Source organism: Oncorhynchus tshawytscha, linkage group LG05, assembly GCF_018296145.1.
Source record: "Oncorhynchus tshawytscha isolate Ot180627B linkage group LG05, Otsh_v2.0, whole genome shotgun sequence".
NCBI classification, from domain to species: domain Eukaryota; kingdom Metazoa; phylum Chordata; class Actinopteri; order Salmoniformes; family Salmonidae; genus Oncorhynchus; species Oncorhynchus tshawytscha.
The window spans coordinates 39135487-39163200 of record NC_056433.1 but is presented as its reverse complement, the minus strand read 5'-3'; the positions used below and the strand labels follow the sequence as shown (position 1 = coordinate 39163200).

Genomic DNA, 27714 nt, shown 5'->3' with positions numbered 1-27714 from the left:
AAGACCCCAGAGTATTGTCACAGCATTAACAGTTAGATTGTTAAAACATTCTGACGAGGATGTGTTTGCTTGTCTGTTTGCTGCACCATTTTGTGTTTTCCTCAGCTGTGACCTTATTGTTGTGTTCACTCCTCCTGTATTTCTGACAGTCAGCTATTTGTTCTTTTCTCTGTTTTCCACCCTCATTTATTTGACATCTTGCTGTGTTGTCGCTCCTGTGCGTCTTGCACTTTGCTCCTTGACTGGGCGTCAGGGAGACAGATGAGGGAGTAAGGCTCAGGGGGAGTAACAGGGAAGGTAGAGCAGAGAAGGATTACTGAGGTGAAACTGCATCCAGGTCAGCATTTCTTTGCTACTAGTCTGGGGTGCTGTCCAGCTTTCATCATTTTGATGACAGAAAAAAAAACCAAAGATGTGTGTGTGCGTGACAGCGTGTGCTTGTGTGTGTTAGGATGTGGCGGATTACTGCAGTAAAACCTTGAGCTCAATCCTGGAAGCCTACCTTCTCCTGTCTACGGTGAAATCGTTCCATAAAACAGCAAGGCTCTGGCACCCTGCCTAACCCTCCTCATCAAACAGGGCTGAGAAGCAGTTCTCTCTCGCTCTCTTGTGGCAAAAGACTGTACCCCTGGAGGATTTCAATTCCCAGAGGGCAGTGCTGCAGCACAATGTGGAACCAGCGATCCAAATGACCCTCTCCCACCTCACTGAGCTCACAGAGGAGTCTATGTGCGCGCATGAGTCAACCAACCAAATACATAAAATACAATGTAAAGTGCTTTGAGATCTTGTTGAAAGAGCTATACAAAATTGCAGGAAGATTCAGTACTTCACGTGTAAGTGTTTGACTCAGTAAATGTGTGAATGGGTCAGGAAGTAGGGAGTCAGAATGTATGGATATATTGACAGGTTGAATGAGTCATCCTCTTGTTATTCTCTCCCTGTCTGTGTCAAAGACTCGCAAGTATGAGCGAATACCTTCTGACCGGCCGATCCATGTCCTTCTGTATGTAGATGGATGACTCAACGATTCCTATTTGTCATGGGTGCTCAGCAGGGAGGGAAAGGGGTTCCAAAGCCCACACACGTCACTCAAGGACTGCTCTGTCTGTGTGTCTTGCTCCTGTTTCACCTGATTTCATCATCCCTTTCTCTACGCCTCCAATTAAGCCCCACACAGATTCTCTCGTTACACACTGACACATTTAGTCAGACACACACACAACCAGGCTCGACCTCCCTTCTGCTCAAGGTTGTTCCATAGTTACCCTTCCCTCACAACATATTTACATCATATCATAAACACAACAGCTGCCGACTTACAGAACAGACGGCTTTACAATTAATACACACGTCGATGGCAATTACACTGTTACGGAATTTCATAATAAAGGACAGGTTTGCTATCGTGCTTTTCATTGAAAGAAGGTGAACAAGCTGCCAGGCATAGGTGTTCCTGCACCTCAGTGGAAAGGGAAACAAACAAGAGAAAAACTGAAAATAACAATGATGAAATGAAAAGCGAGGGAGAGCAGAGGAGAAGGAAGCAGGGAACGCTCTGTGCCTGGAACAGGGTTTAGTGGATTAGCTCCGTCATGCGGCTACAGGGGGGAAATAAGGGTTGTGTTGGCTGGATGAGGCCTGACTGCCAGGCTGAACACACACAAACACAGTCTGGACAGCACAGGCCTATGTGAGTACACTCTCTTATTACGGTCTGCAGCTAGGTAGAACACACACTGACTGACATGATACATACGTACATATTATCACACAATGTAGAGGTCTATGGTGACCTTGCCTACAATAACGACACTGTCATGTAGTGTTGTTGTAGGCCATAGGAACATGCCAGAATTCTCCATAAGGATGTGTGAGGTGAGCCATCTACAACCAAACAATGGAATAGCTCTGTACACCCTTGCGCCGCTGACTCAACCTGCAACAGACACACACATACATTTGCACGCATGAACATGTGCACTCACACAATAGTTTCTTCTGGCACAAAATGTAACTATTCATTATTGTCAACCTTGAGAATCCCATAGCATTTCGAAGGCATTTAGATTAGAGCACCGATGAGACCGATGAGGGTGTATTATGCATTGACACCACTAGATGGCACCATTGCCCCTTTATTTTTAATTTGATTTCCCGTTCCTCAGCACCTGACTAGGACTACACTGACTGGGCTCTCCTCTCCTCAGGACTGTTTGAATACTTTATAAATGCAGCCTTCCTTCCTACCTACACTTCCCTGAAGTCATCATGAATCTGAGTTGATTGGTGGAAGTAATAAGGCAGCAGTTTGCTTTCACCTATTCAGTCACTTCTAGATCTGTGCTTACCTCAAGAGAACAAGGAAGGATGCATCTCTGAAGTATTGGACCAGGGCCATTGTCCTACCTGTGAGAAGCTGTACCAAGATTGTTGATTCAGGCTTTGACTGTACCACTGTCTCTAACTCAGGGCATCAGAGCTGTAATACTTGTAGTTCAAACATATTCTCTGTTTCCTTCTACTTTGACCAAAGCTGGTTTGCCTGCCATCAACACTACCACACTACCATTGATCAGCAAGGTGAGCTTATTTGGAATGAACCAAACCAGGCCGCAATACGAATGGTGCGAGGCAGTCTTAACCAACCAATCAGTCAGTCAGCCAGCCCATAGATGTTTGGTTGAGCCCAACACTTGTGTCTTCCATTGATCTGGTGATCCAGTCAATACTGTGACCTTCAAAACTGCAGATGAATATAAAGGTAAAATCAATAATGCGTAGGTATTAAAGATGTCCCTGGCGTTCTTTAGAGGGAAGTGATCAATAATTGAGGAAATGACTGACAACTGGGTTCTGTGCATTTTCTATTTTATATTTCTATTTTGATGTCTGCAATATGTTTTCTTGCAATGGGCAAGATGTTTCACTGTATAGGAGTTACAAGTAAGCAACCTGAGGTTTGAGTCCTCCAGATAGCTGACACAGTGTTTTAATGACAGACAGAAAGAACAGACAGCATTGCAGCACTATCAGAATCAGACTGGAATAACAAATACATGTGAATAGTATTTAATGAAGCACTATTTGCAATAAAATAATATTTTCTAAACACTGAAGTAAAAACACTTTAGGTGAATATTGCTCTCTATAAATATTGCTCTATATCGTAACGACTGACTCAGATTGGCTGACAATCAAGGAGGAGGGGTTGGGGACAGTGAAGGCGTACCCAATGGGATCACTTCTTCTTGCTGGCACTTTTGGCCTGCTTGCTGGGTTGCTGGGCGGCGTTCTTCTCAAGCTCCACCTGCCTAGCGGCCTCCAGAGCCACCTCTTCCTCCTCCTGACGACGAAGCTCCGCCTCCAGTAGCCGGTTTCGGAACACCTCCCGGGCCGCCAGCACCTTCTGACGCTGCACTCCCAGCGCCACCTGGACAGAGAGAGGGGGAAGGGGACAAAGAAGGCGGTACGAGAGACGGTCAACTGATATCCTAGCCTCACGAGCTGCCTGATCTCGCGAGTTCCCACAAATGGTGAACCATTCATGTAAGCTCGCGCGATCAAGCGGCTCGGAAGGCTACTGATATCCTATCCTGTCCTGTCCCTTTTCCTCTCAAAGTCATAACAGTATGAATCATAGTTTTATACCGTTTGTGCAGAGTTGTTCTGTTCTCTGTGTTGTGTGTATGTGTGTGTGCACGTACCTGTACGTTATATGTACAACCCTGTTAACCCTGTGCTGACCTGTAGGCCGTCGTACATCTCCAGCTGGCGTCTCTTGAGCTCCTTCCTGTTAGCCTGCTCCTGCCTGCGGTGTTCCAGCACAGTGTCTCTGACCAACCTGAAGCCCTGGATCTGCTCTAAGCGCTCCCTCCGCTGGGCCTCCTCCATCACCTGGTCCTTCAGAACAGGAACCTCCTGCTGCCTCCTACACAGTAGAGCACAGCATACAGGGCAACATGCTTAGTTAGGTAGAATATCTGGGGCCATATGTGTCAAGCGTCTCAGAGGAGGAGTGCTGATTGAGCCTCAGTTTTGCCTTTTAGATCATCACGAAAAAGATTACATGGACAGAGGGGACCTGGGGCTGGATTCACAAAATATTACTTATGAAAAAAAGTTAAGAAGTTTAAGGAACAAAATAGGAAGTTCATAAGATAGTTCGTAAATGCAATTCCTCAAAATGTTCTTAGGAATTCGTTGTTTCCTTAGGAACTTCATAAATGTCTTATGTGGCATTGACATTAGTAACGTGCTTGAAACCAATAAATAAGCCTATGTGACAGGGATGATCGGATTGAGTTATTTCGTTATTTTTCACACATCATATAGCCATCACACTAGCTATATCAAAATCAAAAAATGGTCAACCAAGAAAAGAGATTGAAGTGAAGGTGGAGGAAATAGCAGCCAGGAAAAAGATGCTGTTGGGGAGACTTGATAACTTGATAACCAAAAAGAAAGGACGGGCGAGAGTGGCCGAGTCTGTCTCTGCCTTCGGAGGTATGGCAAGGGACAGTGACGCCGTAAAAAAAGAAGTGGTCCGACATCAAGTAGGCTGCTAAGAAGAAGGGAGATGAGAAACCATTCATGTGGACAAGCTGGAGGAGAAGGTGTCGCCCATCATAGAGATGGTGGTAGACTGCGCGACCGGTAAGTTAGTTAGCGATGTTAGCTAGCTAACGTGTAAAGACATTATAGCCAACATAGCTAACGACATTAACATTAGCTAAGCTAGCCATGTTCTTCTTTGCAAATTGACAAGATAGCGCTAGCAATTTAACACTTCTAGAATATTGTAATATATTGTTAATTACTAGCTAGCTAGGTAATGGGTGGTTCATTTGTATTCTTGCTGTTTTTAAATATCCGGTAGCCAACTGTGTCTGTAGCGCAAGAAAACGTTCATGGTTGCAAAAGTGTTTAGCTGTCCTAAAGTTAAGCACATTTCAAAAGAATAAATCTTAAAGCATTATTTTCAAGAATCCCATTTCTTCTTAACTTTTTTCTTAGGAAGAAACTTAGAAAAAACCTTAAGAACATTTCCAATAACTTTATTGTGGAATAGCAACTTTGCTCAACTTTCTTCTTAAGTCTATAGTTAAGGAAAACATGTCAGTTAAGAAGAAATATCTTCTTAAGAAGGTTTTGTGAATCCGGTCCCTGATCCTAGATCAGCACTCCTATTCTGAGACTGGTACATACAGCGGTCTATATGAAACAGACATATATGAAAGACATTGAAACAGAGAATTCCTTATCATAAGCATTTATCTGAAGTAAGACTATGATACAATTTGAATTTGAATACTATAAAAATAGTCAAAAGTAGAAGGAGCAAGAGGGCCAAAGAGACAGAGGGGAGGACAAGTAGAAATGGGAATGCAAGGATGAGGCGAGGGAGTACAAGAATGATCAAAATGATCATCCAAGGACACATTCCCCTCCCCTCCATCTCATAAACTGCATATCATTGACCTTTCCTTGTCTCCTATCCCAGATCCTACACCCCCTCCCAACACACACACACACACACACACACACACACACACACACTCTGTCCCTCCCTCCCTCGGAGATGCCCATCTATCCTCATACTGTATGGAAGGAAAGATGATGCACTAGGCTGGTGTATGATGAAATGTCAGAAATAGACTGTAGGATTGGGCTGCAGAGTCGAGGCGTCTCTGGTCAGGGCCAGGTATGATTGAGTGTAGTATGTCTCCTGGGGCCCGGGGAAGAGAGGTGAGGTGGGTGAGGTATTTAAAGGTAGATTAGAAAAGGCTAAATATGGCTGTCTATTTCCCAAGGGGGGGCGGGAGGTGATGGGAGCTAATGGACTTAGGATGGTTAATGAACATCACCCTCTCCGCCCTCCGAGTGTGCCTGTGTGTCTGGAAGAGTGTGTGTGTCTGTGTCTAGAATTGAGTGTGTGTGTGTGTCTGCAATTGTGTGTTTGCAGGTGTGTGTGTGAATCAGGGCGGGTGTCTACAGCCATTAACCAGAGGAGCAGACGGCAGCACACACACACACACACACACACTGGGACAAAGGGGGTGAGCTGGGGAGGGGTGAAGAGAGGGGCACGTCTCACAGGAGTGGCGGGCTTATTGGAACCCCAAAATAGCTCCTTAATTAATAAACCCAAATATCATCCCATTTATCCTGTAGAACCAGCAGAGTAGAGAGGAGAATGGGAGAGACAGGAGAGGATAGAGGAGAGCGGAGATATGTATATGTCTCTCCTACATTTGCAACATTGTTTCAATATTCAAATTCGATCTCCAGCTGTCCCATAGTGATGAACGTGTCAGGATGAGACCGACAGGCAGGCAGAGTGAGCACATTTTCTATGCCAGGCGAATTTGCACCTCATTAGTTAATTTTTATGGATGTATCTAAATAAATGTCACTAGAAAACAGCTTAAACAAATACAAATGCAGCTACATTGCTGTTAGTCTGGCTGCACTTTTTGACGTGACTAAGTTAGCCGTAGTTGACTAGCTAGCAGGCAAAGGATAAGAACATTGTCAGTCAGTATGGCAATGGAACATTTAGAACAAACTACTGGATCACGTCCATAGATACAGAACAAAAAGACTGAACAACTGGGTTGCGTCTCTGACAACCGAACCGATAGAACGGACGACCAGTCGGCTTGGTTTTAGCAACCCTAGATTTGTATTGGGACTACATCTCGTGGAAGGATGAAATTAATCAAATAATCAAAAAAAAGTTTTTAATAAAAATTTGTCAAGCGTTATTTAAATATGTTGGTAACCAGTTGTATAAAAGTGATAATCCCCTCAAAGCCTGTGCATTCGGAAAGTATTCAGACCCCTTGAGTTTTTCCACATTTTGTTACATTTTTAAACATAGCTGTAACGTATTTATTTTTGCTCATAAATCTACACACAATACCTCACAATGACAAAGCAAAAACAGGTTTTTAGATATTTTTGCAAATGTATTACAAATAAAAAACAGAAATATCACATTTACATAAGTATTCAGACTCTTTACTCAGTACTTTGTTGAAGCACCTTAGGCAGTGATTACAGCCTCGAGTCTTCTTGGGTATGAAGCTACGAGCTTGACACACCTGTATTTGGGGATTTCAGGCCAAAGAGTTCAATCTTGGTTTCATCAGACCAGAGAATCTCGTTTCTCATGGTCTGAGAGTCCTTTAGGTGCCTTTTGGCAAACTCCAAGTGGTCTGTCATTTGCCTTGTACTGAGGAGTGGCTTCCGTCTGGCCACTCTACGATAAAAGCCTGATTGGTTGAGTGCTGCAGAGATGGTTGTCCTTCTGGAAGGTTCTCCCATTTCCACAGAGGAACTCTTTCAGAGTGACCATCGGGTTTTTGGTCACCTCCCTGACCAAGGCCCTTCTCCCCCAATTGCTGTTTGGCCGGGCAGCCAGCTCTAGGAAGAGTCTTGGTGGTTTCAAACTTCTTCCATTTAAGAATGATGGAGGCCACTGTATTCCTGGGGACCTTCAATTCTGCCAAAATGTTTGGGTATCCTTCCCCAAATTTGTGCCTCGACACAATCCTGTCTCGGAGCTCTACGGACAATTCCCACAACCTCATGGCTTGGTTTTAGCTCTGAAATGCACTGTCAACTGTGGGACCTTATATAGACAGGTGTGTGCCTCTCCAAATCATGTCCAATCAATTGAATTTAGCACAGGTGGAATCCAATCAAGTTGTAGAAACATCTCAAGGATGATCAATGAAAACAGGATGCACCTGAGCTCAATTTCAAGTCTCACAGCAAACGGTCTGAATACATATGTAAATAAGGTATTTGTTTTTTATTTTGAATACATTTGCAAAAAATTCTAAAAACTGTTCTCGCTTTGTCATTATGTGGTATTGTGTGTAGACTGATGAGGGAAAACATTTACTTGATCCATTTTAGAATAAAGCTGCAACAAAACAAAATGTGGAAAAAGTCAAGGAGTCTAAAAGCTTCCCAAATGCACTGTGTTCATAAGTACCAATATATCCTCCAAACAACGGCTTCGAGGGCATTATCACTTCAATAGAGGCGTGTGATCTTGTCATGCTGTTGTTTAAAGCTCCAATGGAAGCTGGGGTTGCAACCCCAGAGAGGACCAGAAAGAAAAGCTAGCGAGGTTAAACCTGCTGATGTATGGAGACTGGGAGGGCTGCTGAGTAGTCTCTCTCTCTCTCTCTCTCTCTCTCTCTCTCTCTCTCTCTCTCTCTCTCTCTCTCTCTCTCTCTCTCTCTCTTCTCTCTCTCTGGGGATTTTTCTCTCTCAAGGAAGGAGAGCTAGTAGACAGTCTATCCACTATTGCCTTAAGCAGAGGAAAATTAAACAGCGTCTTCAACAAACACACTGAGTAATAGTGTCCAGGGCTTAGCTACAGATTGGAATTATCCCCCTCTCACCTTCTCCCCCTGTGACTCTGGGTCAATAAAATGTCCACAGAACAGCTGCATTAAAACTCCATTGATTATAACCCACTATCTATGACGAAGGAAGGATAAAAGAGAGGGAGAGAGAGAGAGAGGAATGGAGGAGAGTGAATTATACTGAGAGAGTGAGAGACCTGATGAAGGGGGTGTAGTCCATAGGTAAGTGGTGCTGGGAGGGATCTGGTTGGCTGAGGAGAGCCAGCTCCTGATTGGACGGACTCATATGAGCATCAGGAGACTGGGAGTGGATAGCTGCAGGAAAACCAGAAAAATACATCACTAAACCTACTGTTCATAACAGGTGACCATTGCTTTCATCAACTGTTCTACAAAATACTGTATAAAATGAAATACTCAGAGATGTGTAGGTGAGTTTGCAGAGTGTGGTACCTGGCTCTCCACTCTCTGTTCCATCAGTGGGTGTGTCTGCATTGGCCCCACTTAGGAGTTTGTTAATGAACTGTAGTCTGGACTGGAGGGCCTGAAACACATTACAACATCCTCAATACTGTTACATATCTATTAATATTGATTATTACTCAATCACCATGTCATGAGAGAGAGAAACAAAAAAGGAGAGATACACTATAGAGTTTGTTCTACCTTGATACACCTGCCAGGCTCAGCGGTCTCCCAGGCCTGTTTCATAGCTCTGATTTCATCCAGTCTCTCTGTGTCCTTCCTCACCTCGATTACCTCCGCATCACACTGGTCACTCACGACACGCAGCGTCCAGTAAGGCTTCGACTGATCCAGGCTCTACAAACACACACATACACAAATAGCCTTCATAAGCTTCAGAGGGATGTTACAGATATCTCCCAATATCTCTTTCTTATGGCGCTATAGCCAGCCAGTCTTGCATAAAGAGAGAAGAGACACAGCTCCAAGTCATGATGTACTCACCTGTCTATCTCATCCGTGCACATGACGGAGGATCATTTCTCAGCTCATCTATTCACAAATCATATCCGCTCTCCCTCGTTCAGCTCGTGCTGCATCAACAGTGCAGCAAAAACAACGGCTACGTCAAAATTGAAATTTAGTCAAGGAGAGCGCTTTTAGAGAAATCTGCCTTTCAAATGGCATTGTCTTTAGTGGTTGTGACAAATAGGCAGTGGAGAAAAGCAATTACGGTCAGAGCTACAGCTTTAGTTAGGTCTATTAAAACAATACAGGGTTTCCTCCTGAGTGGCGCAGCGGTCGAAGGCACTGCACCGCAGTGCAAGGGGCCTCACTACAGACCTGGGTTCCCAGGTTGTGTTGCAGCCGGGAGACCCATGAGGCGGTGCACAATTGGCCCTACGGCATCCGGGTTAGGGAACGGTTTGGCCGGCAAGTCATTATCCAATCGCGCTTTAGCGTCTCCTTGTGGCGGGCAAGGTGCATGCACGCTGAATTCGGTCGCCAGTTGTATGGTGTTTCCTCCGACACATTGGTGTGGCTGGCTTCCGGGTTAAGCAAGCATTGTGTCAAGAAGCATTGCGGCTTGGCGGGGTCGTGTGTCGCAAGGCTCTCGACCTTCGGCTCTTCCGAGTCCGTACAGGAGTTGCAGCAATGGGACAAGACTAACTACCAATTGGATTTCACGAAAATTGAGAAGAAAAACAGGTAAAAAGTATATATATATATATATATATATATATATATATATATATATATTTAGAGTACCAGACAAAAGTTTGGACACACCTACTCATTCAAGGGTTTTTTCTTTGTTTTCACTATGTTCTACAGTGATTGCTTCACTGTGGGGATGGTGTTGTCATGACTGTCCTGACCAGGTCAGGTTACAGGAGACCACAACCCTACAGATTATCTCTCAACCCCAACAGAGGAGGAGAGATCTAGGGGCCTGAAGATGTGGGGGTTTTATGACCCCTCATGCCCCTGGTAAATCTCAGGCCACAGACAAATTCCTTTGTCCTGTTACTATGGAGAACCAGCCTCAGAACATTAAACATGAAATAAAGGGACTTTGGAACAATGGTTTCCGTCATCCACAATGGTGGTCATGACGATAGATGGAATATGAAAATGTATGTTATTTTGGTTTTGTTATTAAAGGTTAATAGATGACGTTATTACGAAAACATTGTAACGTGAAGAGTTTTCCAAGTATATGTTTGATGTTTATACATTGTACGTTGTGTGGAAAATGTCCAAATCAAAGGGAATGTTTTGGGGAAGATTAAATGTGAAGTTGTCTAAAATTGGGTTTGAGTAAAATCTAGACCTTGCCTCATTAACTTGGTACGCCCAGAGAATTGCCCTAAAGGCGGTTACGCCCACTTTTGACCCAAGGGTATAAAACCTGTGAGTAGAGAATTTACAGGAAGACTACGTGACCCAAGCTGCAGCCAAGGTCTAAAAAGTAAACGAACCCAGAACGCAACACAAGTTTGAAGACAAAGAAATCCTTTTCTACCCAAGCTACGGATGAGTAGCTTTGTCTAAGCGGGTGAATTCAAGTCGAACCACCTAGCCTCCATCTCCCATCGAATCGTGGCATCTACACTGTTTCTGTGAGCTCTGAGCTACAGAGTTGTCTGTCCTCAGAAGACCCCTTCCAGAGCAAGGGTGAGGGAACAGACTCCTAAGCCAAAAGGACACTGACATCGGGAGGACGATCAGAGAGGTGCGCTGGAGTAGTGTGTCATCGAGCAGCCTGAACGGTCCCCTGAACGCTCTGCGCAGAGAATCCTCGGAGATCTACCCCACGTAATTACATCATTATATTCTGACCCATAAGAGCGGCAGTTTGGGGCAAGGCTAGGGTTAGAATAGCATAGCTGACAAATTCACCCAAATGTATATTTCTCTCGTGTACTTTCTTTTTCCTCTCTCTCTTTGAAATCCCCATTTTGGGTAACACGCGCCATAGTGTGTTGGCCCGTTATACTAAGTTCTAATCAATAGCCTATAATGTGTTTTGTCTATGTGTATCTTTTATCATCATTTTAACTTTTTAGTAAATAAATATTCAACAAAGATTGGTGTGGTACGAACTCATTGGTGAGACCCGGGTCCGTGCAGATTCACGGGCTATATGACGTTCAGAACGAGATTGTAAGAGGAAACTGGTTAATTAGCGGCTGTTGTAAAATCGATATTCTTTGAGTTAATTTGGGAAATAGAAACTCAATAAAAACTAGTTTTCCCATGGTGCCCCAGGTTAATGAGTCAATAATTGCTTGATTCAGTTAATCACGCAATTAGAAACTTTTAATCATTCGATGAACAACAGACATCACATTAACTAATACAACGTCACGACAGTAGTAACCAAAAAAAGTGTTAAATCAAAATAGATGAGATTCTTCAAAGTAGCCACCATTTGCCTCGATGATAGCTTTGCACACTCTTGGCATTCTCTCAACCAGCTTCACCTGGAATGCTTTTCCAACGGTCTTGAAGGAGTTCCCACACATGCTGAGCACTTGTTGGCTGATTTTCCTTCACTAGGCGGTCCAACTCATCCCAAACCATCTCAATGGGTTGAGGTCGGGTGATTGTGGAGGCCAGGTCATCTGATGCAGCAGTCCATCACTATCCTTCTTGGTCAAATAGCCCTTACACAGCCTGGAGGTGTGTTTTGGGTCATTGTCATGTTAAATACAAATAATAGTCCCACTAAGCGCAAACCAGATAGGATGGCGTATCGCTGTTGAATGCTGTGGTAGCCATGCTGGTTAAGTGTGGCTTGAATTCTAAATAAATCACAGACAGTGTCACCAGCAAAGCACCCCACACCATCACACCGCCTCCTCCTCTATGCTTCACAGTGGGAACCACACATGCAGAGATCATCTGTTCACCTACTCTGCATCTCACAAAGACACAGGTTGGAACCAAAAATAAAACATTTGGACTCATCAGACCAACGGACAGATCTCTACTGGTCTACCGGTGTTTCTTGTCCCAAGCAAGTCCCTTCCTCTTATTGGTGTCCTTTAGCAGTGGTTTCATCGCTGCAATTCGACCATGAAGGCCTGATTCACCCAGTCTCTTCTAAACAGTTGATGTTGAGATGTGTCTGTTACTTGAACTCTGTGAAGCCTTTATTTGGGCTGCAATTTCTGAGGATGGTAAATCTAATGAATTTATCCTCTGCAGTAGAGGTAACTCTGGGTCCTCCTTTCCTGTGGCGGTACTCAGGAGAGCCAGTTTCATCATTTCTTTTTGATCTTTTCACTCCGGTATCTCTACTTGCACATTCATCTTCTGCACATCTATCACTCCAGTGTTTAATTGCTACATTGTAATTATTATTTCGCCACTGTGGCCTATTTATTGTCTTACCTCCCTTATCTTACCTCATTTGCACACACTGTATGTATACTTTTTCGATTGTGTTATTGACTGTATGTTTGTTTATTCCATGTGTAACTCTGTGTTGTTATCTTGCCCAGGTCGCAGTTATAAATGAGAACTTGTTCTCAACTAGCCTTCAGAGTTCTAGAAAAGTTCAGCATTGACTGACATTCATGTCTTAAAGTGATGATGGACTGTCGTTTCTCTTTGCTTATTTGAGCTGTTCTTGCCATAATATGGACTTGGTCTTTTACCACATAAGGCTATGTTCTGTATACCAACCCTAACTTGTCACAACACAACTGATTGGCTCAAATGCATTACGTAAAGAAATTCCACAAATTAACTTTTAAGGCACACCTGTTAATTGAAATGCATTCCAGGTGACTACCTCATGATGCTAGTTGAGAGAATGCCAAGAGTGTACAAAGCTTTCATCAAGCCAAAGGGTGGCTACTTTGAAGAATCTCAAATATATTTTGATTTGTTTAACACTTTTAGTAACTCCGCAATTCCATGTGTTATTTCATAGTTTGGGCATCTTCACTATTATTCTACAATGTAGAAAATAGTAAAAATAAAGAAAAACCCTGGAATAAGTAGGTGTGTCCAAACTTTTGACTGGTACTGTGTACCTAATAAAGGGTTTGAGATAATAGAATACACTTATTAGGTTAGTCAAAGGCTTTTATCCAAAGCTACAGGTAAACACAACCATTTAGTAGATGCACAACTAATACTTTGAATCCTAAATAAACAAAGGAACAACTAGGTTATTATCAAGTAATGCCCATATTTCGCTTTCTAATGTCTATGTAAACAGCGTAGGGTATAATAATCAGCGGTGGTCAGCTGTCAGTTTGTAGTGTTACCTACCGTTTCCATCCTGGAGCCAGGCTTGGCTGGGGGTTTGTCCTTGTCCTTGTCACCTTTGCCCTTGCGACTGCCCTTGGGGGTGGATGACTTCTGGCCTTCGCTGCTCTGGGCTTCACCACTGACCGGAGTTGCCGGGTCCTCATGCTTCTCCCCGTGCACTATGACCAAGGACCAATGAGAAAAGAAGTCAACGATCAGATGGTCAGTAGCAGGACAGATACACGCACTGAACCTATCAATCAAAGGAAATCAATCAAATGTATTTGTATAGCTCTTATTAAAAATACATAGAGTGGCTTGCGAAAGTGTTCACCCTCACTTGGCATTTTTCCCATTTTTATTGCCTTACAACCTGGAATTAAAATAGATTTTTGGGGGGTTTGTATCATTTGATTTACAAAACATGCCTACAACTTTGAAGACGCAAAAAATGTTGAAACATACAAGAAATAAGACAAAAAAAAACAGAAACTTGAGCGTGCATAACTATTCACCCCCCAAAGTCAATCCTTTGTAGATCCACCTTTCGCAGCTCTGTGGAGTGTACGGCCTAAAGTGGTCCTTTGGACAGATACTCCAATCTCTGCTGTGGAGCTTTGCAGCTCCTTCAGGGTTATCTTTGGTCTCTTTGTTGCCTCTCTGATTAATGCCCTCCTTGCCTGGTCTGTGAGTTTTGGTGGGCGGCCCCATCTTGGCAGGTTTGTTGTGGTGCCATATTCTTTCTATTTTTTAATAATGGATTTAATGGTGCTCTGTGGGATGTTCAAAGTTTCTGATATTTTTTATAACCCAACCCTGATCTGTACTTCTCCACAACTTTGTCCCTGACCTGTTTGGAGAGCTCATTGGTCTTCATGGTGCCGCTTGCTTGGTGGTGCCCCTTGCTTAGTGGTGTTGCAGACTCTGGGGCCTTTCAGAACAGGTGTATATATACTGAGATCATGTGACACTTAGATGGCACACATGTGGACTTTATTCAACTAATAATGTGACTTCTGAAGGCAATTGGTTGCACCAGATCTTATTTAGGGGCGTCATAGCAAAGGGGCTGAATATATATGCCCACACCACTTTCAGGTTTTAATTTATTTTTATTTTTTGAAACAAGTTATATTTGTCATTTCACTTCAACAATTTGGACTATTTTGTTTATGTCCATTACATGAAATCCAAATAAAATCAATTTAAATTACAGGTTGTAATGCAACAAAATAGGAAAACCGCCATGGGGATGAATACTTTTGCAAGGCATTGTACAGTATGTAAATCCTTGCCTGATAGATACATTGGTATTTTAATAACTTCTTAGTCTTGATTAGAGATTATGTGAGAGTATTCTGTGAGAGTAATCTGTGCATTGTGTATCTGACTTGTTTAGGTCTATATTCCTGTCAAGGTCTGATGCCTTCCTGCTGTTTACACAGTGGAATGGTAACGATCAAGCCATTCCAAACAACATTTCCACAAGGGAACGCCATTTGTGCGATACCATAATTGCTTTGAAAAACAACCAACGTGCATTTCAAATTCTGCTTGACAGGGCATTAAATGAAAAGCAATTATCCAGCCATTAAAATTACGCAAAAGTGTGTTTTTAATCCAAAAGTATTATGACCAATTTAGTCATTCGCATTAGTCCGTTCACACTCTATTGAGTAAAGATTAAGTGTACAACCACAACGTCAGTGTGTGTTGGAGACAGTGAGCGTGCTAGATGGCACTGTTGCAGTGTTGGCTACTACTACTGCAAATCAATGCAACGCTACTGCTGCTATTCTCCAAGTCCCCCTTTTCCAATAGAAATGATTGATATTCCCTCATTTTAATTGACAACCTGTCACATGTACTGAAGGGGTTGATAACTACAGAGCATGATGCTCACCACACCCAGTCATTGTGATCCCTACTCAACACTACCAATAACATCCCTATCCAGTAAAAATAACCCCGCTGTTTTCACATTTAATAGAAGTCCCTCTGTTTTGTCCATATCACAGACAATAATATCAAGGAAGTGAAACCATGGCAATGGCTAGCAGTGCTGCGCCACAGACCTAGCTTGGAAATCGCCCTGTACTACAGTGCATTCGGAAAGTCTTCAGAACCCTTGACTTGTTTAACATTTTGTTACTCTACAGCCTTATTTTTAAATGGATTAAATTGTCCCCCCCCCCTTATCAATCTACCCATAATACCCCATAATGACAAAGCAAAAAAAAAAGTTTTAGAAATGTCTAACACGTGTAAAACATGAATATTCAGTACCTTGTTGAAGCACCTTTGGCAGCGATTACAGCCGTGAGTCTTCTTGGGTATGACGCTACCGTCATTGTAAAACATTATTTGTTCTTAACTGACTTTCCTAGTTAAATAAAAAATGAAATAAAAATACAAGTTGTGCCTGTATTTGAGGGGTTTCTCCCATTCTTCTCAAGCTCTGTCAGGTTGGATGGGGAGCGTCACTGCAAAGCCATTTTCAGGTCTTTCCAGAGATGTTCGATTGGGTTCAAGTCTGGGCTCTGGCTAGGCCACTCAAGGACATTCAGAGACTTGTCCTGAAGCCACTCCTGCGTTGTCTTGGCTGTGTGCTTAGGGTCGTTGTCCTGTTGGAAGGTGAATATTTCACCCCAGTCTGATGTCCTGAGCGCTCTTGGAACAGGGTTTCATCAAGAACCTCTCTGTACTTTGCTCTGTTCATCTTTCCCTCGATCCTGACTAGTCTCCCAGTCCATGCCGCTGAAAAACATGACCACAGCATGATGCTGCCAACACCGTGCTTCACCATAGGGATTCCATCCAGACATGACACTTGGCATTCAGGCTAAAGAGAATCTTGGTTTCATCAGACCACGTTTCTCATGGTCTGAGAGTCCTTTACTTCCGGCGCCGACAGAGATGGCCGCCTCGCTTCGCGTTCCTAGGAAACTATGCAGTTTTTTGTTTTTTTACGTGTTATTTCTTACATTAGTACCCCAGGTCATACAATCTTCTCGACTGTATGTAGGTTTCATTACATACAGTCGAGAAGAACTACTGAACGTAAGAACAGCGTCAACTCACCATCAGTACGACCAAGAATATGACTTTCGCGAAGCGGGTCCTGTGTTCTGCCTTTCACCCAGGACAACGGAATGGATCCCAGCCGGCGACCCAAAAAAACGACTTCGTAAAAGGGGGAAACGGAGCAGTCTTCTGGTCAGACTCCGGAGACGGGCACATCGTGCACCACTCCCTAGCATTCTTCTCGACAATGTCCAGTCTCTTGACAACAAGGTTGATGAAATCCGAGCAAGGGTAGCATTCCAGAGGGACATCAGAGACTGTAACGTTCTTTGCTTCACGGAAACATGGCTCACTGGAGAGACGCTATCGGAGTCGGTGCAGCCAACTGGTTTCTCCATGCATCGCGCAGACAGAAACAAACATCTTTCTGGTAAGAAGAGGGGCGGGGGCGTATGCTTCATGGTTAACGTGACGTGGTGTGATCATAACAACATACAGGTACTCAAGTCCTTCTGTTCACCTGATTTAGAATTCCTCACAATCAAATGTCGACCACATTATCTACCAAGGGAATTCTCTTCGATTATAATCACAGCCGTATATATTCCCCCCCAAGCAGACACATCGATGGCTCTGAACGAACTTTATTTGACTCTTTGCAAACTCGAATCCATTTATCCGGAGGCTGCATTCATTGTAACTGGGGATTTTAACAACGCTAATCTGAAAACAAGACTCCTTAAATTTTATCAGCATATCGATTGCGCAACCAGGGCTGGAAAAACCTTGGATCACTGCTATTCTAACTTCCGCGACGCATATAAGGCCCTGCCCCGCCCTCCTTTCGGAAAAGCTGACCACGACTCCATTTTGTTGATCCCTGCCTACAGACAGAAACTAAAACAAGAAGCTCCTGCACTGAGGTCTGTTCAACGCTGGTCCGACCAATCTGATTCCACACTCCAAGACTGCTTCCATCACGTGGACTGGGATATGTTTCGTATTGCGTCAGACAACAACATTGACGAATACGCTGATTCGGTGAGCGAGTTCATTAGAACGTGCGTTGAAGATGTTGTTCCCATAGCAACGATTAAAACATTCCCAAAACAGAAACCGTGGATTGATGGCAGCATTCGCGTGAAACTGAATGCCCGAACCACTGCTTTTAATCAGGGCAAGGTGACCGGAAACATGACCGAATACAAACAGTGTAACTATTCCCTCCGCAAGACAATCAAACAAGCTAAGCGTCAGTGTAGAGACAAAGTAGAATCTCAATTCAACGGCTCAGACACAAGAGGTATGTGGCAGGGTCTACAGTCAATCACGGATTACAAAAAGGAAAACCAGCCCAGTCACGGACCAGGATGTCTTGCTCCCAGGCAGACTAAATAACTTTTTTGCCCGCTTTGAGGACAATACAGTGCCACTGACACGGCCCGCAACTAAAACATGCGGACTCTCCTTCACTGCAGCCGACGTGAGGAAAACATTTAAACGTGTCAACCCTCGCAAGGCTGCAGGCCCAGACGGCATCCCCAGCCGCGCCCTCAGAGCAGGCGCAGACCAGCTGGCTGGTGTGTTTACGGACATATTCAATCAATCCCTATCCCAGTCTGTTGTTCCCACATGCTTCAAGAGGGCCACCATTGTTCCTGTTCCCAAGAAAGCTAAGGTAACTGAGCTAAACGACTACCGCCCCGTAGCACTCACTTCCGTCATCATGAAGTGCTTTGAGAGACTAGTCAAGGACCATATCACCTCCACCCTACCTGACACCCTAGACTCACTCCAATTTGCTTTACCGCCCAAATAGGTCCACAGACGATGCAATCTCAACCACACTGCACACTGCCCTAACACATCTGGACAAGAGGAATACCTATGTGAGAATGCTGTTCATCGACTACAGCTCGGCATTTAACACCATAGTGCCCTCCAAGCTCGTCATCAAGCTCGAGACCCTGGGTCTCGACCCCGCCCTGTGCAACTGGGTACTGGACTTCCTGACGGGCCGCCCCCAGGTGGTGAGGGTAGGCAACAACATCTCCACCCCATTGATCCTCAACACTGGGGCCCCACAAGGGTGCGTTCTGAGCCCTCTCCTGTACTCCCTGTTCACCTACGACTGCGTGGCCACGCACGCCTCCAACTCAATAATCAAGTTTGCGGACGACACAACAGTGGTAGGCTTGATTACCAACAACGACGAGACGGCCTACAGGGAGTAGGTGAGGGCCCTCGGAGTGTGGTGTCAGGAAAATAACCTCACACTCAACGTCAACAAAACTAAGGAGATGATTGTGGACTTCAGGAAACAGCAGAGGGAACACCCCCCTATCCACATTGATGGAACAGTAGTGGAGAGGGTAGTAAGTTTTAAGTTCCTCGGTGTACACATCACAGACAAACTGAATTGGTCCACCCACACAGACAGCATCGTGAAGAAGGCGCAGCAGCGCCTCTTCAACCTCAGGAGGCTGAAGAAATTCGGCTTGTCACCAAAAGCACTCAAACTTCTACAGATGCACAATCGAGAGCATCCTGTCGGGCTGTATCACCGCCTGGTACGGCAACTGCTCCGCCCACAACCGTAAGGCTCTCCAGAGGGTAGTGAGGTCTGCACAACGCACCACCGGGGGCAAACTACCTGCCCTCCAGGACACCTACACCACCCGATGTCACAGGAAGGCCATAAAGATCATCAAGGACAACAACCACCTGAGCCACTGCCTGTTCACCCTGCTATCATCCAGAAGGCGAGGTCAGTACAGGTGCATCAAAGCTGGGACCGAGAGACTGAAAAACAGCTTCTATCTCAAGGCCATCAGACTGTTAAACAGCCACCACTAACATTGAGTGGCTGCTGCCAACACACTGACTCAACTCCAGCCACTTTAATAATGGGAATTGATGGGAAATTATGTAAAATATATCACTAGCCACTTTAAACAATGCTACCTAATATAATGTTTACATACCCTACATTATTCATCTCATATGTATAAATATATACTGTACTCTATATCATCTACTGCATCTTTATGTAATACATGTCATCTTTAACTATGCCACTTTGTTTACATACTCATCTCATATGTATATACTGCACTCAATACCATCTACTGTATCTTGCCTATGCCGCTCTGTACCATCACTCACTCATATATCTTTATGTACATATTCTTTATCCCCTTACACTTGTGTCTATAAGGTAGTGGTTTTGGAATTGTTAGCTAGATGACTTGTTGGTTATTACTGCATTGTCGGAACTAGAAGCACAAGCATTTCGCTACACTCGCATTAACATCTGCTAACCATGTGTATGTGACAAATACAATTTGATTTGATATTTGATTTGACTTTAGGTGCCTTTGGCAAACTCCAAGCGGCTTTCATGTGCCTTTTACTGAGGAGTGGCTTCCGTCTGGCAACTACCATAAAGGCTTGATAGGTGGAGTGCTGCAGAGAGGGTTGTCCTTCTGGAAGGTTCTCCCATTTCCACAGAGAAACTCTGGAGTTCTGTCAGAGTGACCATCGGGTCCTTGGTCACCTCCCTGACTAAGGCCCTTCTCCCCCGATTGCTCAGTTTGGCCGGGCAGCCAGCTCTAGGAAGAGTCTTGGTGGTTTCAAACTTCTTCCATTTAAGAATGATGGAGGCCACTGTATTCTTGGGGACCTTCAATTCTGCATTACTTTTTTGGTACCCTTCCCCAGATCTGTGCCTTGACACAATCCTGTCTCAGAGCTCTTCCTTCCATTGCTTGGTTTTAGCTCTGACATGCACTGTCAACTGTAGGACCTTATATAGACCAATATGTGCCTTCCCAAATCATGTCCAATCAACTGAATTTACCACAGGTGGACTCTAAACAAGTCGTAGAAACATCTCAAGGATGATCAATGAAAACAGGATGCACTCAAGCTCAATTTCGAGTCTCATTGCAAAGGGTCTGAATACTTGTGTAAATAAGGTATTTGTTTTTAATACATTTGCAAAACATTCTAAAAACCTGATTTTTGCATTGTCATTATGGGTTATTGTGTGTAGATTGATGAGTAAAACATTTTCTTTCATCAATTTTAGAATAAGGCTGTAACGTAACTAAATGTGGAAAAAGGGGTCTGAACACTTTCTGAATGCACTGTATATACAGTGTGGAAGATTTATTTGTCATCGGTATGTACACTTATATCCAACCTGTATCCTAAAGAGAAAATAAACTTTGCCCTCCTTTATGTAAACAAGCAGTCATGTTTCAATCACATGCATCAAGCAGACCATTTCCTAGTCATTTAACCAGGACCAAGTCAATGAAGAACCTGCTATCATTCTCAGTGTATTGAGGTGTTGGCTGAGGGGCTTCAACGGCCAGTAGCAGCTACAAAGAGAGCGTGATGTAACCATGAGCTGTTCCCACACCGCTGAGACACAGAGTTAAACTGGGCAAAATTAATTCACTTTCCTGCTGCCAAGATATTTCCCAGGGTACCAGGGGGCAAGAAGCCAACTTCATTTGACTTCATGACCCAGTTTCACTGGCTTATTGGAAAACTAAGGGGGGGCACACACACACACACACACACCCCTGCACACACGCTCACACGGAAAACTCAGTAACCTAGTCATGTTTTTTACACTAACGACCAGCACTTTAAACCATTATGTCAGATCTATTAGACAAATAGGACTCTCTTCTCCTTTAGAATCAATACACACCTACCAGTAGGCATGAGAATTCAAGACTGCCTCAATGGACACTGACACACACGCACATGCATACATAGAGAACCTGATTTTCTGCTGTGCAAACTGAATGGGTACAGGAGTTACTTTCCAGATTGCAAGATTGAGAAGACAAAAATAATTCTAATATTATTAGGCAAACAATTATCTTCAGGCAATCATGCAAATCTGACTGCACTCACCTCCCTAGGAAAAACTCCCTAGAAAGGCCAGAACCTAGGAAGAAACCTAGAGAGGAACCAGGTTATGAGGGTGGCCAGTCCTCTTCTGACTGTGGCATGTGGTGATAACAGAACATGGCCAAGATGTTCAAATGTTCATAGATGACCAGCAGGATTAAATAATAATAATAATCACAGCTATATTCATCTGCCTTTCATTAGGGATTTGATTAAAGCCCCATGGCTAGTCACAGGGAGAACAGACAGACCTGCCTGCCTGCTGCATATCTGGCACATTTCAGATGCAACATGCAAAATAATACGCTCGGAAAACAAACACAGGGATGCGACATCCGATCAGAATTCAGAGGAAAACATTGGGGGCTTCTGAAATGCAATATGTAATATGGAAATGTAATTACTATCCTTGTGCATATTGGGGGCATTATCTGAATTGCAATGTGAATGAATAATATGATTTCAACCCAAATAGTCAGTATATTTTAAAGTAAAGTTGAAACCTGACCAAAAATAACCCCAATATCTCATTGGGATATTAGCCTATTGCTTCAGACAGCAGAGTAGTGTACCTGACCACAGATGGGGTGAAGTGAGGTGACCAGAGTGGACAAACTGTCTGAGCCAGAAGAGAAGATTCAAACTCTTTTTTTTTGTCTGGGACAAAATTCAAGAACTCAGTACAGGTCATATCCCCCTTCATGTCATTCACTCCCGCAGATTACAAACAAACTTGTCGGTAGGACTTGGATGGCCTTTCTTAATGTCTGTGCAGAAGAGAATATTATAATTCCGAGCCTCTCATTGGCTGCTGGGCTCTCTCTGTGGCAGGATTGTGGGTATTGTTGCATTTGTGATTTTCTGGTGTGTTCTCTATGGGGCCTGCTGAAGGGGATTGTGCATCTATGAGTGGTTGGTGTGAGTACCTTTCATCTCGTTCCTCTCCAGGTCCCTGAGCGTATGGACGAAGGCCATCTGAGAGTTGTCGAGAGCCCAGCTCTTATGCAACACCTCCGCCACCACTATGTACTTATGGCCCTGAGAGAATGAGAGACGACAGTCATCCACAACAACAACACACACAAACAAGTACACCTCTACCTGCCCTGCACTATGCACACGACCTTCAAATTCAGGGAACAGAGTCAACAATTCTAGCTATAGCAGTTATAGCATTTCGGTCTGAGACGAGAGAGAAAGAGAAAAACATCATAACACAACCGCCACAGATAAACATCAGCAGCACCTAAAGCCACTGTCAGTGATACAGTATGTACTGAGTCACAGAGATAGAGACACAGTAAATATCACATTTAGTTCGTTTTTCCCTTTGTGATGATTTAGATACATGTATAACATAGTTCTAACAGTATGCTGTTAAGAATGGTGTAAAAGCAGTTTGCAAGTGAGCATCACATGTTAGTGTAGGGGCCACCAGCATCTTGATCATTGACTGGGGCTAATCCTGATCAATACCTCTTCATTCTGATCTGTCGTACCTGAACATCACTCCATCTGATCAGAGGTTGGGCTCTCGAGTGGCGCACTGGTCTGAGGCACTGCATCTCAGTGCTAGGGGCGTCATTACAGACCCTGGTTCGATTCCAGGCTGTATCACAGCCGGTCGTAATTGGGAGTCCCATAGGGCGGCTCACAATTGGCCCAGCGTTGTCCGGATTTGGCCGGAGTAGGCCGTCATTGTAAATAAGAATTTGTTATTAACTGACTTGCCTAGTTAAATAAAGGTTAAATAATAATTTTTGAAAAAGAGGTTCACTAGTAGCTCATTAATATTGATGCTACAGGGTTGTTTTTGCTGTTGTTTGATGTAACAGAGCTGAGAGAATGCTCAATAATTTGCCTCTGAAGAGAGGTTTCACCCAAAGACAGCAAAGTCCATTGAAGGGTACAAAGTGACTCAGATAAACAGTAGCCGAGCGTGTGTGTGAACCAAACTTTCCGATACCGTCTGTGTGAGGTCTGGCGGCAAACTCAGTAGCGACTCATAAATCATGTCAAAATCAGAGCCTGCCTGATAGGTAGAGAGATAAGAGAGCATACGATACAAAATAATTGGGGAGTTGTTTTGTTATCTTCACTCCACATCCAACCCTTTCCTTCCTACTTCCCCTCCTCCAGAGTGTGGGTCTGTGTGTGTTACAGCAGAATCTTTCATATGGGCGATGGTTGAAAGGTGAGCTGTCAGCGGTGATACCATAGTCTCCATGGGCGGCTGGGTCTGGGCGTGAGGCTGGTTCTGGGTCTGGTCGGTCAGGTGGGGAGTCTCCATGGCCATGCCTTCCTGGCCCCCTCCTCCCTGGGTAGAGCCTATCACTCTGGCCTCTTCCTGGCTCTGCTTTCCATCCGCCTGGGGGGGTCTGCAGGAGGCGGCTGTGACACGCAAAACACAATATTGATTTTCATTGACACATCTACCATTGAGGGGAGTCGACATGGTTCTTTCACAGTATTATACACTAACGGAAAACTGTCATTTATATGGTAATTTAGGGTATTATTAAGAGTAAAAATTGTACTCTGAAATGGTTTACTGCAGCATACTGTAAATTATGGTGCATTGTGGGAAAATATAATGGGCAGGGAAAGAATTGCTGCATTTCAAATGGTACTGTAATACCACCCTAATGAAAACAGTACTGTGCCATATCTTTGGAGCTCCAAAAACCTTTTGACCATTCGTAGGTGCATGGTATTGTTGTTTCTGGCTCATTAACATATGTGGAGACGTGCCTTATAATAGGCTATATTAGTTATACACATGAGTGAGTTTGCTGTAAGAATTTTAATTACAATTTAACATGTAAAGGGGACAGATTGGAGTGGCTGCCAGTCTTAAACGTTAAATGGTTGAGCATTTTGCCCCGTAGTCACCGGTTTGGATGCCTTTGTTAAGGCCTCTAGAAGTGCAAGTCATATATAACACCAAATGTTCATGCTGTAATGTGCAAACACTATACCTAGCATCAAAACTGCTTGTACCAATCCCTTGTAATTCCAGTAAAATACAAAATACCTCCATTCATTCATTCATTCCGATTATTTTACGCTATTGTACTGTTTGTCATAACACAGTACTTGCTTTGATACCGTATTTATAATACAGTAGACGTACATGCCCCCACTGAGCATGCCTGTTACTGTCAAATTCACAGCAACCCCTTTACAGTGTACATACTAAAATGTTAATATGCAGGTTAGATTGAATATTCAGTCCTCAGTTTCACTTTTCTATCATTTGTCCCCTGACCAACTAACTAATTACAAATTACACAACTCTGAGAGACTCTTATCCCCTTGCCCAACCCTACAGGGAACATTCACCCTCAATTGTTGTTTACTCTGCCATCAGTAAAGTTTAAGTATCAGAAAACAGCATTGTTGATTAATGTTGTGCCTTCCGGACTGAAACTGATAGTGATTGACAGGTTGGCTGCAGGCCTGGCTGATAGACAATTCATTGATTCAAATCAAATTATATTTGTCACATACACATGTTTAACAGATATTATTGCGGGTGTAGCGAAATGCTTGTGTTTCTAGCTCCAACAGTGCAGTAATATCTAACAATTCATAACAATACACACAACCTAAAAGTTAAAGAATGGAATTAAAGAATATATAAATATTAGGATGAGCAATGTCGGAGTGGCATTGACTAAAATACAGTAGAATAGAATACAGTATATACATGAGATGATTAAAGCAAAAATATGTAAACATTATTCAAGTGACTAGCGTTCAATTATTAAAAGTGGCCAGTGATTTCAAGTCTATGTATATGGGACAGCAGCCTCTAAGATGCAAGGTTACGTAACCACTTGGAAGCCACTTAGTGATGGCTATTTAAAAGTCTGATGGCCTTGAGATAGAAGCTGTTTTTCAGTCTCTCCGTCCCAACTTTGATGCACCTATACTGACCTTGCCTTCAAGATGATAGTGGGGTAAACAGACAGTGGCTCGGGTGGTTGTTGTCCTTGATGATCCTTTTGGCCTTCATATGACATTGGGTGTTGTAGGTGTCCTGCAGGGCAGGTAGTTTGCCCCCGATGATGCGTTGGGCAGACCGCACCACCCTCTGGAGAGCGCTGTGGTTGCGGCCGGTGCAGTTGCCATACCAGGCGGTGATACAGCCCGACAGGATGCTCTCAATTGTGCGTTTGTGAGGGTTTTAGGTGCAGAGCCAAATTTCTTCAGCTTCCTGAGGTTGAAGAAGCACTGTTGCACCTTCTTCACCACACTGTTTGTGTGGGTGGACCATTTCAGAACGTTAGTGATGTGTACGCCGAAGAACTTGAAGCTTTCCACCTGCTCCACTGCGGTCCCGTTGATGTGGATAGGGGAGTGCTCCCTCTGCTGTTTCCTGAAGTCCACGATCAGCTCATTTGTTTTGTCGACATTGAGTGAAAGGTTATTTTCCTGGCACCATACTCCAAGGGCCCTCACCTCCTCTCTGTAGGCTGTCTCGTCATTGTTGGTAATCAGTTCTACTATTGTTTTGTTGTCTGCAAACTTGATGATTGAAATGGAAGTGTGCATGGCCACGCAGTCATGGGTGAACAGGGAATACAGGAGGGGGCTGAGCACACACCCTTGTGTGGTCCCGGTGTTAAGGATAAGCAAAGTGTAGATGTTGTTTTCTACATTCACCACCTGGGGGCGGCCTGGCAGGAAGTCCATGACCCAGTCGCACAGGGCAGTGTTCAGACCCAGGGCACCGAGCTTAATGATGAGCTATGGTGTTGAATGCTGAGCTGGACAGCATTCTTAAATAGGTATTTCTCCTGTCCAGATGGGATAGGGCAGTGTGCAGTGAGATGGCGATTGCATCTTCTGTGAACCTGTTAGGGCTGTATGTAACCTGGTCTGCGCATGCTCTGAGGACGCAGCTAGGGATTCCGTCTGGGCTGGCAGCATTGCGAGGGTTAACACGCTTAAATGTCTTACTCACATCGGCAAAGGAGAAGGAGAGCCCACAGTCCTTGGTAGCAGGCCACGTCGGTGGTACTGTGTTGAGCGAAGAAGGTGTTTAGCTGTCGGTGTTCGAAGTGGCTAGTTTTCCATTTGTAGTTTGTGATTGTCTGTAAACCCTGCCACATACAGTACCAGTCAAAAGTTTGGACACCTACTCATTCCAGGGTTTTTCTTTATATGTGCTATTTTCTACATTGTAGAACAATAGTGAAGACAATAACACTATGAAATAACACACAATAACACAGAAAAATGTAGTAAATGAAAAAAGGGTTGAACAAATCAAAATATACAGTGGCAAGAAAAAGTATGAGCCCTTTGGAAATACCTGGACTTCTGAATAAATCGATCATAAAATGTTATCTGATATTCATCTAGGTCACAACAATAGACAAACACAGTCTGCTTAAACTAATAACACACAAACAATTACACATTTTCATGTTTTTATTGAACACACTAAACATTCACAGTGCAATGTGGGAAAAGTATGGGAACCCTTGGATTTAATAACTGACCTTCCTTTGTCAGCAATAACCTCAACCAAGCGTTTTCTGTATTTGTGATTCAGACCTGCACAACGGTTAGGAGGAATTTTGGACCATTCCGCTTTACAAAACTGTTTTCTTCTGTTGAAGCCAGTCTGTTGTTGATTTATTTCTGTGGTTTGGGTCGTTGTCCTGTTGAGCTTCACTTGGCAGACAGAGAGCCTAACAATCTACTGCAAAATGTCTTGATAAACTTGGGAATTCATTTTTCCGTCGATGATAGCAAGCCTTCCAGGCCCTGAGGCAGCAAAGCAGCCCCAAACCATGATGCTCCCTCCACCATACTTTACAGTTGGGATGAGGTTTTGATGTTGGTGTGCTGTACCTTTTTTTTCCTCCACACGTAGTGTTGTGTGCGCCATCCAAACTACTCAACTGTAGTTTCATCTGTCCACAGAATATTTTGCCTGTAGCGCTGTGGAACATCCAGGTGCACTTTTGCAAACTTCAGCAATTTTTGGGGGACAGCAGTGGCTTCTTCCATGGTGTCCTCCCATGAACACCATTCTTGTTTAGTGTTTTGCCTATCGTAGTCTCGTCAACAGAGATGTTAGCCTGTTCCAGAGATTTCTGTAAGTCTTTAGCTGACACTCTAGGATTCGTCT

The 27714-nt window shown here is 43.8% G+C and overlaps 1 protein-coding gene across 1 annotated transcript in view; it reads right to left on the bottom strand.

Moving 5' to 3' along the window:
- Positions 1–2974: 2974 nt before the first annotated feature.
- Positions 2975–27714, bottom strand: part of adgb (androglobin) — a 108753-nt gene continuing 84013 nt past the window's right edge. Inside the window, exons 29-36 of the mRNA XM_024400322.2 lie at positions 23785–23960; positions 22496–22607; positions 13638–13795; positions 9051–9206; positions 8838–8928; positions 8582–8699; positions 3748–3931; positions 2975–3433 (exon numbers count right to left, since the gene is read on the bottom strand). Coding sequence (XP_024256090.1) covers positions 3242–3433; positions 3748–3931; positions 8582–8699; positions 8838–8928; positions 9051–9206; positions 13638–13795; positions 22496–22607; positions 23785–23960 — 1187 coding nt within the window. The 3' untranslated portion in view covers positions 2975–3241. The remainder of the gene's footprint in view (positions 3434–3747; positions 3932–8581; positions 8700–8837; positions 8929–9050; positions 9207–13637; positions 13796–22495; positions 22608–23784; positions 23961–27714) is intronic.